Here is a 16,227-nt window from a genome sequence, read left to right on the forward strand (position 1 = left end):
TGTTGGTTGGTTTGTTGTTGGTTGGTTGGTTGGTTGGTTGTTAGTTGGTTTCTTGGTTTGTTTGTTTGTTGGTTTCTTGGCTTGTTGGGTGGTTGGTTTGTTGGTTGGTTGGTTGGTTCGTTGCTTAGTTTGTTTTTTGGTTTGTTGGGTGATATGTTGTTTTGTTTGTTGGCTTGGTTTGTTGCAATTGGTGGATTGGTTTGTTCTTGGTTTGTTTGTTGGATGTCTTTTGTATATTATGTTATATCACCGCATAAAATCCCTCGTTTCCGTGTGAGAAATTGCCGCACACTTTCCCGGATATTTTAGGTTTCCGGTAGAACCCGGGGGTTTCCGACCTGCACACGAAACGTGTCCAGCCCCGTACATGTCCTGTACACTCCCGGAAATGAACCACTTTTTGTGTGCAGGTCGTGTACTGGACGTTATATGCCCGGACACGATCCCTGTACATCCCCGTACACGGCAGGAAATGGCCGTGCACCGCTCCGTGCGTTGCTGGAATATGCATAATTTAGCGGCAATTATCACCTAATTATTCTCCACACGGCAGCGGAAATTCGCCGTGTACGGGTCGGACATGCCGGTACTACACCCCCCCCGGCCAAAACCCGCCCCGCTCTCGGGACCGGTTGCTCCCGTTCCCGGGACCCGTTGCTCCAAATCCCGGGGCCCTGCTGTTCCCCGTTCTCGGGACCCCACTGCACCCACTACGGCGACCCCCTTCCTGCTCCCGGGGCTTCGCTGCCCGGCTCCCGAGAAATCGCTTCCCCCGCGCCCGGGACACATTTCGATGTTTTAGGAGCACATTTCATTCATAAAAAAAAGTAATACATGTTTATACTTCATTCATCGTTTTATTGGTATAAACAGGATCGCCATTTACAGACTGACAAAAATAACGCTCTATGTATAGTGTATACACGTTATGCACCATGCTAACACTATACAATAATGTAACCTGGTACTTTACAAAAATGTGTAGCCGAAACATAGAAAAACATAGAAACAATAGCTTTTTCCCGAACTAGCCTTCCAGGGACTAGACTTTTAAAATCGTTGGACCCGGTGTAAACTCAGAAATTACTAGTAATTAACAGATTTCTCTAACTTTAAAAAGTAAACTAACATCACATCTCATCACAGTCACCTCCAAATAGAAGTCCATTTCAGCAAAAAATGTCAAAAAGTAACTAATACTGACATATCATCAGGTTAAAAGAGGAAAATAGCCTTCAGATCATGAAAGTGAATGGCGCTTACACAAACAGTCAAAAGACTAAATTTTCAATAAACAAAGAAGGCCTCAAACAAAGTTCTTCAAAATACATGTACGTGTAGCAAAAACGTATTGGCAGACCTAACATGAAGTTAAATGAGGCTTGGCAGAAAACAATATCACGTCATTACAAAAAAAGATCATTTGCTCAGAAATTAATTACATGAACACGTATTCAATTTACAATGTCGTTAAAGACAAGCTGTCGGTTTCGTAAAGTTTGCGTTGTCGCCTCTACAAAATGAGGCTTAGTTGTAGATTGAAGGCCAGGAGGTATGCCCCCCCCCTTGCTTCAGGGGACCATAGCGAAATGTTTTCATCCTGGAAGGACAAACTGCCCCATGTCTGTCTGCGGGATGGCATGGTGTTGGTGTCGGTTGTGATCGCAGTCAGGCCGGAGCGGCGTGCTGGGCGCGGGGTGCACCCCGGGCGGGAGTGCAGCGGGGCCGGCCTGGGTCGTCGGAGCCTGTCGGGCGCTTTAACACAGCACCCTCGCCTTTAGATCTGAGCCTGGGTGTGCAGTCTGCCTGTTTGCCTCCAGCCTGGCCTGCAGGACATGGAAAAACGAAAATCTAAGTCAAAAGTCGAAGGCATTTTTGAATTTCATTTGAAGTTACGTGTACAATTTTGTCCAGATGAAAAGGCTCCATTCATCAAGCATCAACGTCTACTTGTTTCTTTTCATTGTAATCATGGGAACAATACAAACACAACATTTCCCTCGGTATTGAAAACAATTCAAATTGTCAAGAGCCTTGTCGGCCTTCGTATGCAAAGATATACATTTGCATAGACTCACCCTCTTCTGTGTGACTGCAGTCGCTTTTCTTTCTTTCTTTTCTGAGCTCTCCGACAGCCTGGCGATAAAGTTTCTTCAAATCGTCTCAAAGTATCCCAAATCCGCGCCTGAAAAAAGTACATATGTTCTGAGCAACATACAAACTATATCGATGTGTTAGGAGTAGATATGGGAGTAGATAAGACTGTGACCACACGGGCGGTCAAGACATATGGTCTTCATTAACGCTCACCCCGCTAGTCTCGGCTACCCTACAGATGTACTTCTAAGTAGAAATAATAAACTATGTTATTAATCAGTAAAAAAATAGTGTACACTTCTTGCCAAAATAAATATTTCTGCTGTAGGCACAACTTAGCCAAGGTTTTTAAACAACATGTTTAAGATATATGTAACGATAGTGCCGTATATATAATAGTATCCTTGTTTTAGCTTACCCTTCCTCCTGTCGGTTTGCTGGTTCGTTGCGGTGTTGTCCTTTCAATGTAGTAGAGTCATTTCTTCCGTTGCGAAAACGAAGTAACAGAACGGAATGTTTGACGCCATTTTAGTTCAGGAACATACTAGTAATCTTTGCAAGCCGAGACAAACGTGTTTTGAAAAAGCAAACCGTCGTTGTGACAAAGCAAGATTCAAACGACCCACCAAAACAAAGCATCGCGTCTCTTATTGGCTGGTCCCGGCGAGAGCGAGGTAGGATTGGTCGTCAGTCATATAATCACGTGATCGCGTTCAATACTACACCCATCTTGTTTTTAGATTATAGGTTTTAAGTAATTAAATCGCCTGTGCAGTCTGAACACTTGGATGATAGGATGTTTCTGATTGTGTGAATGTATTTATTTCAAGGCAGACAAATGATCTTCATAATTCTAATTCGTCATGATTACATGGCTTTATTCGTTCTAGAATTACACAACTTGTCGCTCACTAAGTGAAATAAAACCGCACTTCAACTCCAACATAACCTTACTCTTTGTAAATGTATCCAAAATCCACAATTAATGTCATGAGGGTTGACTTGTTTTGCTGGATTTCAGTATTTTACCAGGCATGGGGACGCTGTGAGTTCTCCCTTTGTTTACACAAAGGCTATTCACATAAACGGACGCCATGTCAGACACATCACAATACACATCGACCGAACTACAATGTAAAGCTTGCATATTATTACCCATACATGTACCTAAAAATCATAACAAACTGATCAGGTCATGTTAGTTCAAACCCCTTTAGTCAAGCGTTTGATTACATCATGGTAATGAACCTCACGGATAAACTATTATTTCCAAAATAAAAAATTCTGATTTAGACCGGAGTGTAGATTTAGGTCATTTTGACCGAGTAGGTTATATAACCCCAGCGTCGGGGCGCCCTACGCTCAAATGTGCTTTGTCGTATGGACGACATGACGATAAATCAAGCCAAGGACGCATAGGTTCAAATGTTGTATTAACAATCCTTGATCATTCTATATCTAATTTGCTTAGATTAAAGTACTGGCAACTTTGGTTCAAGTAATTATCACCTGAAACATGAATACACGCAGTACCTAATTACCCCTTATTGTTAGCCGCTCCCCAACACACGCCAAGTGTGCGGGGCGTAAATTTCCGTGCACGTGCACGGCGAGCACGAATCCGGGAGTGTAAGGAAATATCCGGGGCCGTACACGCGGAGCCCGGAAATCCATGGACGCGACCAGGACACGGCGAATTTCACGAGCGTGTGCGGGACTGGAAACTCTTGGAAACGTGGTTTTTCATACAGTGATTTCAACATCAATTGACAGGCAGATTTTCACTGTCCCTGTCAAGTTTCTTTGACCGAGACAGTTGTATTGTGTAAAAAGCAGTGACTCACATCATTTTACTGAACAATTGTAATTTTCATACACAGGAGGTTTTTGCCTTGGTCAGATTCCTGTGCATGTTACCATACTTACCACTAGTTGATGAATTTAGAAAAATCATTAAAATAGTCTCTCAGTCTATATCTGATATTTTACTCACATAATCTGACAGCTGCAGTAGGCAATCCTGATATGGTAGTTGCCAATCCAGTACAAGGCAATCCTGATATAACTTTAGAACCATGTTCCAGCATATGAAGGATTCCTCCCCCCTGTACATGTGTACATATTGTGTATTATGTACATGACAAGCCAGAAACAAGATGTTTGTTTGCAATATATAGAGGAGACTTACCTTGAATATTTCATCCAACCTTACCTTTAAATCTAGTCAGAATATCTTCAGTTGGCCCCTTCTTGTCGCACCTTCGCAGCTGTTCTGCCAGCATAGGATTTGTGCTTTGGCAGCTGATCTAAAATACAGTGTAGCAAACAGTTTTTGATTAGTCTTGTTTATCGTCTGAAGCCGGGTATTTTAATATTACGTAACAGTGATTTGTAAATAATCATAGTCTATGGGTTGCTGAAAATTTCAACTATCGACATGGGCTTGTTTGCTAGTGTGAATTTTTCTATCATTTTAATTTTTTTTCTCTTCCCAACATTTTAGAGTAAATATAGATAGAGTTTGTATAATGAGATCTGCTTCAAGATTTTTTATTATTAAAAGTGACAATCAACAGTGGTTGAAAATATTCTTGTGAGGCTCTGTTAATTTCGTGCTTCTTAGAAATATTATGTTGATTGTCTGGATTTGTTGTCAGTTTGAATATTGACAATTTGAGCAGGTTGTTTACTCCAACAGTGCTAAAGCGTGATGATTGTATATAATATATCTCTAATAGTCTATGTTTATGTTGCCTGTCTTTTGTTTGCCCTGCTGATAAGACATGACAAAACATTACATACAAGGTGGCTTAACAATCTACAAAACTATGATTATAATTATATTACATTATTCTATGTAAATAAAAAACTTTTAAATTATACAAAGGCACTTATAATCTATGAGGGATTCCATGTGGAGAGGTCAGGGTCAGTGTGAATAGATATAAGACTTGCCCAGACAGTCCTAGAGCTTAGTCTGATATTTTTCTTCTAGGCTGAAGAGAAGTGGTCTAATTATAAGGGCCAGTACGGGGTGTGTGAATGTCAGGATAACTATCAGTGGACCTGGGTGTTACTGGTTCACTGTGCACTGAAGATAAGCTGTTACTGCTAACATTGCAGTCACAAAATTAAAGTATTTTTTCATTGCAATTTGTAATTTTTTTTATAATATATACTTTTTAGGCTGGAGAGAAGTGGTCTAAGGGCCATTGTGAGCAGAGTGAGTGTCAGGATAACTACGAGAGGACCTGCTACTTTTCTTTTCATAACTCATACGTATGTTTTATAATCATACTATACATTTATCCCTTCTAGGCTGGAGAGAAGTGGTCTAAGGGACGGTGTGAGCAGTGTGAATGTAAAGATAACTACGAGAGAACCTGCTACAAGACCCGCTGCAATGTGGTTTTAATACTGTAATACATACTATTTTTCTATGAATAACCCAATTTTTTTAATATCATGCATACATAATCTTATATTTTAACATCTACATTGTAGGCTGGAGAGAAGTGGTCTAAGGGCCAGTGTGAGCAGTGTGAATGTAAAAATAACTACGAGAGAACCTGCTACAAGACAGGCTGTAACACTGACTCCAGCTCCTGTCAGGACGGGGAGATGTTCTATGATGACACTGACAATGGAGGCTGCTGCGGGTGCAGGCAGTTTACAAGTGAGTTTACTTACTAATAGAGGTTTTCTGTTTCTGCAAAAACTATAAATTTATATAAGCAGAGCTAGCTTAATATATAATTTTCAAGTCAATCAGAGAATCACTGAATATATTATAGTTTCTGAATCTTTATCTTGTCCACATCCTGATCTTGAGAGTTAGGGACTGTTGTTTCCAGCACCATGCTTCATCCAGAACCATACTCAGGCATGGTTCTGGATAGTCCCCTTTCTTATGCAGAGACTATCCAGAACCGTGCCTGATGCTAACCCTAACATTCAGACATAGAGCAAGATAGGCACAGTTCTGGATATGATTGGGAGCCGTTAAAATGTCTGATAAAATGTTTTTGTTGTAGCTATCACCACAACCACAGCCTCCAGTACATATGTGACAACCCGGCTGCCTCCTTACACAACTCCTGCTGTCTGTGAGGTGAGTTTTCAACATGTCTACAAAACTTAGGTTTACATTGTGTAAGCTTAGGGCATGCTAAATGATGGAAATTTAAGGACTAGATACATGTTACTGTACTAAAATACAGTTATTCTGACTAACAGCTTTAGTCTAGCTATACTAAATTTCAATTCTACCAATGAAAGCTAAATCTATTGCATGTTTTTCTTGAGGAGAGTATTACATTTTCTATAATTCAGGAGATATGTCACTTTTGTAGCAATTCGTGTATACATGATGTTATGCTATAAATGATTTGTATTTGCTACAGGATGGTAGCGAGTGGGTAGCAGATGAATGCCACTCCTGTCGATGTGTGAACGGCCAGTCAGAATGCTACAAGGCCTGCAACAAGGACAGCTGTGCTGAGGTGACTATACTTTTTTGTTTTTTTATTTATTTATTAATCTTTCAAACATATGGGTAGTCCCTTCAGCTGTTGAAGGCTGATTTCTACGGGGGCCAATGGAAACATGATACAAGAAAGTAATATAACATAAAATAATAATTAAACATACATGTAACAATTTCATTTTTATTTTATTCACATTTATTTTTCGAGGATTGGGCAAAAAGTTATAAAACTTATCTCAGCCCTCTCCTCACACATAAAAGGAAACAATAAAATAAAGTAATAATAATAATAATAGTAAGAAAGGACAAAGGTACATAATGAGCTGGTGTACAAATCAAAATCAATCAACTAAATCAAACAAAACGTCCTGTAACAATATAGTCACGTAAAGCAATTAAGTAACAAAGGAATTTGAAAGTCATAAAATTCATACCTCCACATAAGGAAAACATTGTCTTAGTTCTTCTGTTCCTTCTTCTTCCTCTCCAAACAAATATATGTAATGTTAATGATGACCTGGACCAGACGTCTGTCACCATGGTAACTGAGTATTTGTTGCTTTTGTTCTCAGGGTTACAGGCTGGTGCAGGAGGAAGGAAAGTGCTGTGAATGCAGAGCAATCAGTAAGTTACAAATTTAAAACATCATTTATTTTGAAATTCATAACATTAAAATCATCATTTTTATTATAAAACCTACAGTCAGTCAAGTTTCCAAACCTGCCTACCTGCCTAAGTTTCTAAACGTTATGATTAAAAACTGTCAAAGGCACAAAATTATCATCATGATGATAATGTTATTGAATGTGTTAATTTGTAATCATATACCAGTGTTGAAAGAAGCTTTACTTATTATAATTATTATTTATTAATTGTACAAAGTTTTCCTGCCCTTTTATCTTTCCTAAACATGTTCTCCTTTCCAGTTGCAACCACATCTAAACCGTCCCCATACCCAGAGTACACTACTGCATCCACTGCTACTGAGGCTACTGAAGCTACTGAAGCTACTGGGCCTACAGCTACAGGGTCAACGACCCCCAGCTCTGGAGTCACCACCCCTGTTGGTAAGGACAGTTTAAACTTTGGTGTACAGACTCAATGGAGCTGGTTTAATTTATGTTTGGCAGCAAAGTAAGCAAATCATTGCACCTTCATTGAACCATCAAATCGTCGAACCATATCAATTATACATACAATTTGTTAGAATATCATGATTGTTGTACAATGTTATATATACCTTAATGCTTGTAGTCAAACCTATCATACTCTTCATCTTTTGTAATATTTCTAAACCAAACAAAAACAACACTTTGTGTCTCCATGAATCTTTCTACTATTACATATTTTCTTAAGTCCACCCCCTTGCACCTTCAGTGCAATCTTCAGATATTATTAAGCATATGAAAGCTATTACATAATTATGATCATTGTAATTTTGCATTTTGTCTCCAGTATGTTCCGCCCTTCTGCTTGCCATGCAGTGCAGCTGTAACCGGACCTGTAGTATGGTGTATGAGGAGTGTAGTGGGGAGAACTGTGCAGATAAGCATGATGTATGAAGGCTAACAGATGGAATGAATGTTTTATTTTCCCTGCAGTCTGTTCCGCCCCGCTGGTTGCCATGCAGTGCAGCTGTAACCGTACCTGTAGTATGCTGTATGAGGAGTGTGGTGAGGATAACTGTGAGATGGGCTGCTACTGTCCTGAGGGAACCTACAGGGACGGGTCCAGGTGCATCCCTGAGACAGAGTGTCCGTGTGTCTACCAGGGAAAAACTTACGCTGTAAGTCTTAAGGAAACATGCTACAATATGTACATATGTATTAGGATTCTAATATAGGAAATGCTGGTATAAATTAAAGTCACCACATTGTCTCAGTGACCACTTTTTGGTCTTGTCGTATAACATTGGATGGACGTATTTTGTTCTCTTAGAAATGTGTAAACTTTGTTTTTTGCTGGTTCCCTCATTCCTATACTATATTTAGACAAAATGTCATGTACAACATACTTCTTATGGTGATTAGAATATCTAAAGCAGTGTAACATAGCATGTTAAAGAATCATGCTGTGTATGATAAACAGTTAAGGAAAATTCTTGTATTATAAAATTTAATCCTAAAAGAAAATGTTCTGCAAACATGGTAAAATCTTTCTCGTAAACTTTCAAACACATCTATTTGCATTTATTGTACTGGATAAGATGTGCAATTAATGTTCTTTATATTGTATTTAGTCTGGTGGAAGGTGGCTGGCTAATGAGTGCACCTTGTGTATCTGCCAAGAACGTCTGGCCTTCTGTACCAAGAAGTGTGACAAGACTTGTGCAGAGGTGAGTTATTTTTTACAACTGTTATATCTGCATTGTACGTTTTAACAGCAGCATGTTGCAGCAGACTCATTGGTGTAACAGTAATCACTCCTGTTGCATCCAGAATCATGCTTTTTCCAGAACCATGCTCAGGCAAAGTTCTGGATAGTCCCTGTGTATCCAGAACAGTATCTACGTTCTTGGATATTACAGTATCCAGAACCATGCCTGAACCTAACCCTAACCCATTCAGGCATAGATCTACATGTAGTCACAGGCACGATTGCAGATACAATAACTCCGTATCTGTTACAAGCAGCATGTTTATGTTTTCTCATTTTTCACCCAGGATGAAGAGCTGATCAATCCCTCAGGAAGCCAATGCTGCTATTGCCAATCATGTAAGGCATTAGTCACTTTAATGTTCAAAGTATATTCAATAAATGTGTGTTTCTTCTCTAAGCATTTGTCTTTGCTTCCAAATCGTACAAAAATGCAATGTTGGGTGGCTTAGCTTTAGGTTAGCCTTGCCCCAGCACTTACAAAATTATTAAAATTTCCATTATAGTGCCCTCAGAAACCACCGTCACTGCCACAACAGCCGTCCCCACAACTCCGACCTCGTCCGAGTCTGTCACCACGGTTACGCCCACAACAGAGTTCCCCAGCTCCACACCAGAGCCGTGCAGTGGCTGTTATGTACAGGGAGACTGCCTGGAGGTAACAAAATGGTCATTCCTGATAAACCTCCTTTTATGAATGGACTATTCATACCCAGAACACAATGATCATCATAATGTTTGCTAAGGTGGACTTCTCCTACAGAAATGCCTTTCTCAGAAATGTGTAGCATTTACAATATTAGTCCATATTACTTCAGAATATATGAAGTCATTATATTCCTCATTCTAAGATGTATTCAGTAATACTAAATGCTCATGGACAGAAACAGTTCTCATACCTGACAGTATATTTTCATGGTTTTTGGATAAATACTTGTTGACTTTAGTCTACTGTTCTGTTTCTGTCATGACATCCCTGAAGAAAAGTAGTGGATGTGACCTGAAACTTCTGACTGTTTTCGAAATCTATCCAGTTGCTTGAGGAACTGTTACTTTAGTAGCTGACAAATTACATTTTACCCAAATAATTCAGGTTGGTAGTGTATGGAGGTCTGACCCCTGCACCACGTGTGAGTGTGAGTCCCAGGGAAACACAGAGTGCACCACCCTGGAGTGCGCTGTCCCCGTGTGTGAAGACGGGATGAAGCTGGTGCACAAACCTGACCAGTGCTGCCCGGTGTGTGATGAGCACTGCCCCGGACAGTTCCCCTGTAATCACACAGACTGTATCCCCCTGTCCTGGGAGTGTGATGGGAAGGCAGACTGTGATAACGGAGCTGACGAGGCTTTCTGTGAGACGGAGATTCCCCCTACACCCGCCCCAGGTTAGTGACAAACTATCAACATCTTCTGGTATCTAATATATACCAAACTGGAGTTGTATTCTAGACTTTGCAAGTCAATTTCAGTGGTCTCAAATTTGTGTGTTTTGGATCAAAATTGCTGTTAGTTTGGTAAAAAATTTTTTGAAGAACTTAATTTGATATTTGTCTCGTACTATATTTGTATCACTTGAAAATTAAGCTAGCCTTTCACTACTAGTATTTGAAAAGCTGGATAAAATTTTATCGTGTCAAATTTTTTGGTAAATTCATTTCATTTTTGTCTCTTGCTATATTCCCAGTTGAAAAACTGGAAAAAGTCTTTTGCAGTACATAAGAGTAGGGCTTTCTACAAAATTCTATTCAGTTGAACAAGTCTTGTAAACTCTATGGGACTCAAACATGTATGATAAGACACATTAATACTAGATTATGATTTTCCGAATGTGAAACAATTTTTCTAACTTGTCTGTATCTACTTTCCTCAGTGTGTCAGTACCCGTACGCTGTGTCTGAGTGTAAGCCGTGTCTGGAGAAGGTTTGCCATGTGCTGAAGGACTCCTGCCAGCCCATGGGGGAGGGGTGCTGCGAGTGTAGCGGGAAGTCTGTCTTCAACGGCAGCCGGTGTGTGGATCCCATCGACTGTACCTGTCTGGACGATGAAGGCATCGTCAGGATGGTAAGTTGTGAATCTGGAGAAAATCTTCAGCTTCTTTACATTAGGGTACATCCCTAGATAGCTTTAAACAACAAACATTTACAATTACATGTAGATGTTCAAAGATTAGGTATGACAGGTTGTTTCAGTGTCTGGACCCCATCGACTGTACCTGTCTGGACAACAAAGGCATCGTTAGAATGGTAAAAGTGTCCTGGTGAAATTAGAGAAAAACTCTGGCATCTACTATGTTGGTTTATGGCCATTTTATGTCTTCCGTGGTAAGGCTGTAACCATTGGCCAAAGCCAAAGACATAACCGTTCTTTACTTCGGTGTCTAATGGTCACTCCTTTGGCCAGCCTTGTCACCGTAGAATCTGCTTGGAGATTACATTTTTACTATGTCTATGTCAGAGATACCATACAGAGGATGGGTTGACAGTTTTGTAGTTGGTCCCACCATTCGTTGGTTTGCTCATTATCTTGCTGGATTTGATACTGTTCTCCTTTTAATTTTACTGTGTACAAATAATACAAATTCCTTCTCTGTTCCAGCCCAAGGAGACCTGGACAGCCGGCCCCTGTACGGAGTGTGCCTGTTTCGACAACAGGGTGGAATGTGAGAGTACTGTGGACTGTGCTGCTGTCTACTGTGATGAGGTAATTAAAAACAACTTGAAACTTAACTTTAAGATTTCACTTATTAATAACAAATCTTTGTGAGGTATAGGTAGCATAGGTAGAATTGAAATCTTGTATAAAGCCATTCTCCTAGCAATGTATAGTACTACTCAGTCCAACAGAAGTTCTGAATCAGCACTAGCTTGCATTTGTTCTTGCAGTAATGTTCAGGAATAAATGTTACAGCCATTGCCATTTTCTTAGAGGTTTTGTTATTGTTCAACTTCTAAGAAATTCTGTTCTGATGCAAGATTGGTGCAGTTACACTTCACCTCGATCATTAAGTATAATGACTGACAAGAAGTAGTGGATGCTACTTGAAACAGTTGACAGTTTTCAAAATCTATCCAGTTACTTGATCAGCTGTTATCTGAAGTATCTCATTACCTGCATATTGTCTAACCTTCATTGACAAACCTGAACCATTGCTCCCAGGCCACACAAGTGCGTACCAGGATGGCAGGAGAGTGCTGTGACCGCTGTGCCTGCCGAGGGTTTGACTGTGGAGACGGTCAGTGTCTGGCCACTGATGACCAACAGTGCAACGGTGTCATTGACTGTGCAAACGGCAGTGATGAGGAAAACTGTGAAGAAGGTACATTTATTAGTAGTCCTTTAGATAAAATCTATCCAAAATTAACTAGGGCAAGAGGGTTACGTTCTACAGTCATCAAATGCTTCAATTTCAGTTTTATTGCATGAAAATTTTGTTTTAGATTTAGCAAAGCAAAAAAAAAGCAGTTCATTACAAATTACCTGATACAACTTGTTAGAAATTACTGCCAGTAGATATTTTTGTGGACATTATTATACTGGAGAAAGAAAAATCATTAAAGAAGAAATGATTCATGCATTTTGTTATTCCTTTTAATCATTTTGTTGAACAATTATCCTTATTCCTTTGCTAGTTTACACAACTCTGAAACCCAAGATGGAAACCACACCATTCTCTGAGCTGACTACAGGAAAGCCTGGTGCAACCACCACCAAACCTTCAGCACCAGGGACAGAGCCTACAGCTCCCTACCCCTGTGAGGGCAAGTGGACAGAGTGGATGAACTCCTTCTATCCTGATGTCATCTCTGGTGGAGACTTTGAGACGTTTGAAAACTTGAGGAAGAAATATGACTTCTGTGGGCCTGAGATGATCACAAGTAAGTGCATACCCTGACAATGATGCTTGTTTATAATAATAGTAACAAGGTAAATTCCAAACATTTTTGTTCCAGTCTTCTATTCTTATCAATTCTTACTGCTTTTGCAATTTTGCATTTCCTTTTGAAAAAACATATGAGAATTCTGACTATCTGGTGGATACAGAATCTATTAGTGAAACTTGTGTGTACAAAATTTTTACAGACATTCAGTGCCGTGTGGACAGCCGTTTGGAGATGGACTACTCCAGGACTGGCCAGGATGTGACCTGTGACATCCACCAGGGTCTGGTTTGTGAGAACTCTAAGCAGCGTGGATTCCTGCCTTTCTGCTACAACTACAAGGTCAGGGTGTTCTGTGAATGTGGTGGGGAGAGTACAACAACTGAAAGGCTTACCACAACCAAGTCATCTGAGATGACCACAGGTGAGCCTTCGGGTGTCTACACCACAGGCAAGCCTTCTGAGATGACTACAGGTGAGCCTTCAGGAGTCTACACAACAGGCAAGCCTTCAGGAGTCTACACAACAGGCAAGCCATCTGAGATGACTACAGGTGAGCCTTCAGAAGTCTACACCACAGGCAAGCCATCTGAGATGACCACAGGTGAGCCTTCAGGAGTCTACACCACAGGCAAGCCTTCTGAGAAGACCACAGGTGAGCCTTCAGAAGTCTACACCACAGGCAAGCCTTCTGAGATGACCACAGGTGAGCCTTCTGGTGTCTACACTACAGGCAAGCCTTCAGAAGTGACCACAGGTGAGCCTTCAGATGTCTACACCACAGGCGAGCCTTTTGGAGTCTACACAACAGGCAAGCCATCTGAGAGGACCACAGGAAAGCCTGGTGCAACCACCACCGAGCCTTCAGCACCAGGGACAGAGCCTACAGCTCCCTACCCCTGTGAGGGCAAGTGGACAGAGTGGATGAACTCCTTCTATCCTGATGTCATCTCTGGTGGAGACTTTGAGACATTTGAAAACTTGAGGAAGAAATATGACTTCTGTGGGCCTGAGATGATCACAAGTAAGTACAGCCTCCTTTTTTGCACAGCCTGTTTGTCATTTTCCACAACATGGATGGCTATCTTCTTCTTCGTTATTGTTGACAAAACACAATCAATTTATTTCCTAAATAAACTGATGATCAACTTGTATAGGACTGACTGCTGGTTTTCTAATGCTGTTTCCACTTCTGTTTTTAGACATTCAGTGCCGTGTGGACAGCCGTTTGGAGATGGACTACTCCAGGACTGGCCAGGATGTGAGCTGTGACATCCACCAGGGTCTGGTTTGTGAGAACTCCAAGCAGCGTGGATTCCTGCCTTTCTGTTACAACTATAAGGTCAGGGTGTTCTGTGAGTGTGGTGGGGAGAGTACAACAACTGAAGGGCTTACCACAACCAAGTCATCTGAGATGACCACAGGTGAGCCTTCGGGAGTCTACACCACAGGCAAGCCTTCTGAGATGACCACAGGCAAGCCTTCAGGAGTCTACACCACAGGTGAGCCTTCAGGAGTCTACACCACAGGCAAGCCATCTGAGATGACCACAGGTGAGCCTTCGGGAGTCTACACCACAGGCAAGCCTTCTGAGATGACCACAGGCAAGCCTTCAGGAGTCTACACCACAGGCAAGCCTTCTGAGGTCACAACTGGAAGTGCAACAGAGTCTGTTACCACTGTTGCTGAAGGGACAACAGCCTTGCCTCGACGAAGTGAGTTAGAATTGATACAGCCTAAAATTCTTTTGTTATACAATTTTACTTTACTTAGCAGCTTTCAAAGATGTTTGATTTGAAGCATATTTTAAATAAAATCTTGACATCAATGTTCCAGCCTGTTCCTGGGAGTGTGAGTGCCTGGTTGGATGTGAAGGTAACATAGTGGCCGAGTGTCCACGTATCGCCGGGTGTAACTACTGCGCCTGTCCTAACAAACACATTTTTATTCTCTAGGAACATCCTACATGCCTACAACTACATGTATAGGAACTGTAATTTATTCTTATAAAACCTGACATCAATGTTCCAGCCTGTTCCTGGGAGTGTGAGTGCCTGGTTGGCTGTGATGGGAACGTGGCTGCTGAGTGTCCACGTATCGCCGGGTGTAACTACTGCGCCTGTCCAGACCCTGCCATGGAGAAGGTTGGAGGAAGGTGCGTCATCAGGCCATCATACGAGGAGTGTGTGCTCACAACAACTAGGGGACCTCAAGGTAGATTTTTGTACTGTATGTTCTGTATCAGTATAGCCAGTATAACCACCATTGAGCATAACACACCAGCTTTCATAAAGGTTACATCACATTCGATGTAAAGAGCTGCATAATTTTGATGCCATAGTAGTAGTTTCAAGCAGACTGTGACTGATTACAATCTACAATCAAGAGTCAAGGTGAATTTTGCAACATACATAGAGAGCTATCCCAAGAATGCCCTCAGTTTCCTTGCACAAAATCTATTTGTCTTTTCATTTGTTCACAACAGTTTTCTTTGTTTGGTACCTAACAGAAAAAATTGTTTCTTTTTCATCAAAGTAACAACTCTTGGTCCAAATGGGAAGTATACTACCAAACCTGGATACACTGGTCACCCAGAGTACAGCACAGGCAAGCCTGAATACACAGGTCACCCAGAGTACAGCACAGGCAAGCCTGAATACACTGGACACCCAGAGTACAGCACAGGTCACCCAGAGTACAGCACAGGCAAGCCTGAATACACAGGTCACCCAGAGTACAGCACAGGCAAGCCTGAATACACTGGACACCCAGAGTACAGCACAGGTCACCCAGAGTACAGCACTGGTCACCCAGAGTACAGCACTGGACACCCAGAGTACAGCACAGGCAAGCCTGAATACACTGGACACCCAGAGTACAGCACAGGACACCCAGAGTACAGCACTGGACACCCAGAGTACAGCACAGGCAAGCCTGAATACACTGGTCACCCAGAGTACAGCACTGGCAAGCCTGAATACACTGGTCACCCTGAGTACAGCACAGGCAAGCCTGAATACACTGGACACCCAGAGTACAGCACTGGCAAGCCTGAATACACTGGACACCCAGAGTACAGCACAGGCAAGCCTGAATACACTGGACACCCAGAGTACAGCACTGGTCACCCAGAGTACAGCACAGGCAAGCCTGAATACACTGGACACCCAGAGTACAGCACAGGCAAGCCTGAATACACAGGACACCCAGAGTACAGCACAGGCAAGCCTGAATATACTGGACACCCAGAGTACACAACCGGTCACCCAGAGTACAGCACAGGAAAACCAGGCACCACCAGTCCATATGTGCCTGGACACACCACCAGTCAACCACTTGAAACCACCACTCCCTACAGGAAACGTGGTATGTACCAAATGTGTATTAATT

The 16,227-nt window shown here is 41.6% G+C and overlaps 1 protein-coding gene and 2 long non-coding RNA genes across 3 annotated transcripts in view; all 3 read left to right on the plus strand.

Annotated features, from left to right (window-relative positions):
* Positions 1-6,510: 6,510 nt before the first annotated feature.
* LOC109488296 lies at positions 6,511-7,578 on the plus strand. The gene is made up of 3 exons (XR_002141334.1): positions 6,511-6,599; positions 7,156-7,207; positions 7,510-7,578. It is a non-coding gene; the product is annotated as an uncharacterized LOC109488296 (long non-coding RNA).
* A 5,665-nt stretch (positions 7,579-13,243) lies between these two features.
* On the plus strand, positions 13,244-13,663 carry LOC109488314. The gene is made up of 3 exons (XR_002141345.1): positions 13,244-13,261; positions 13,418-13,492; positions 13,649-13,663. It is a non-coding gene; the product is annotated as an uncharacterized LOC109488314 (long non-coding RNA).
* A 12-nt stretch (positions 13,664-13,675) lies between these two features.
* LOC109488281 (mucin-5AC-like) overlaps positions 13,676-16,227 on the plus strand; it is a 51,920-nt gene continuing 49,368 nt past the window's right edge. The window contains exons 1-2 of the mRNA XM_019792474.1: positions 13,676-13,861; positions 14,040-14,482. Of these exons, the coding sequence (XP_019648033.1) occupies positions 13,762-13,861; positions 14,040-14,482 (543 nt within the window). The 5' untranslated portion in view covers positions 13,676-13,761. The remainder of the gene's footprint in view (positions 13,862-14,039; positions 14,483-16,227) is intronic.

The sequence above is a fragment of the Branchiostoma belcheri genome, unplaced genomic scaffold (assembly GCF_001625305.1).
Source record: "Branchiostoma belcheri isolate BF01 breed outbred unplaced genomic scaffold, Haploidv18h27 scaffold93, whole genome shotgun sequence".
In the NCBI taxonomy this organism is placed as follows: domain Eukaryota; kingdom Metazoa; phylum Chordata; class Leptocardii; order Amphioxiformes; family Branchiostomatidae; genus Branchiostoma; species Branchiostoma belcheri.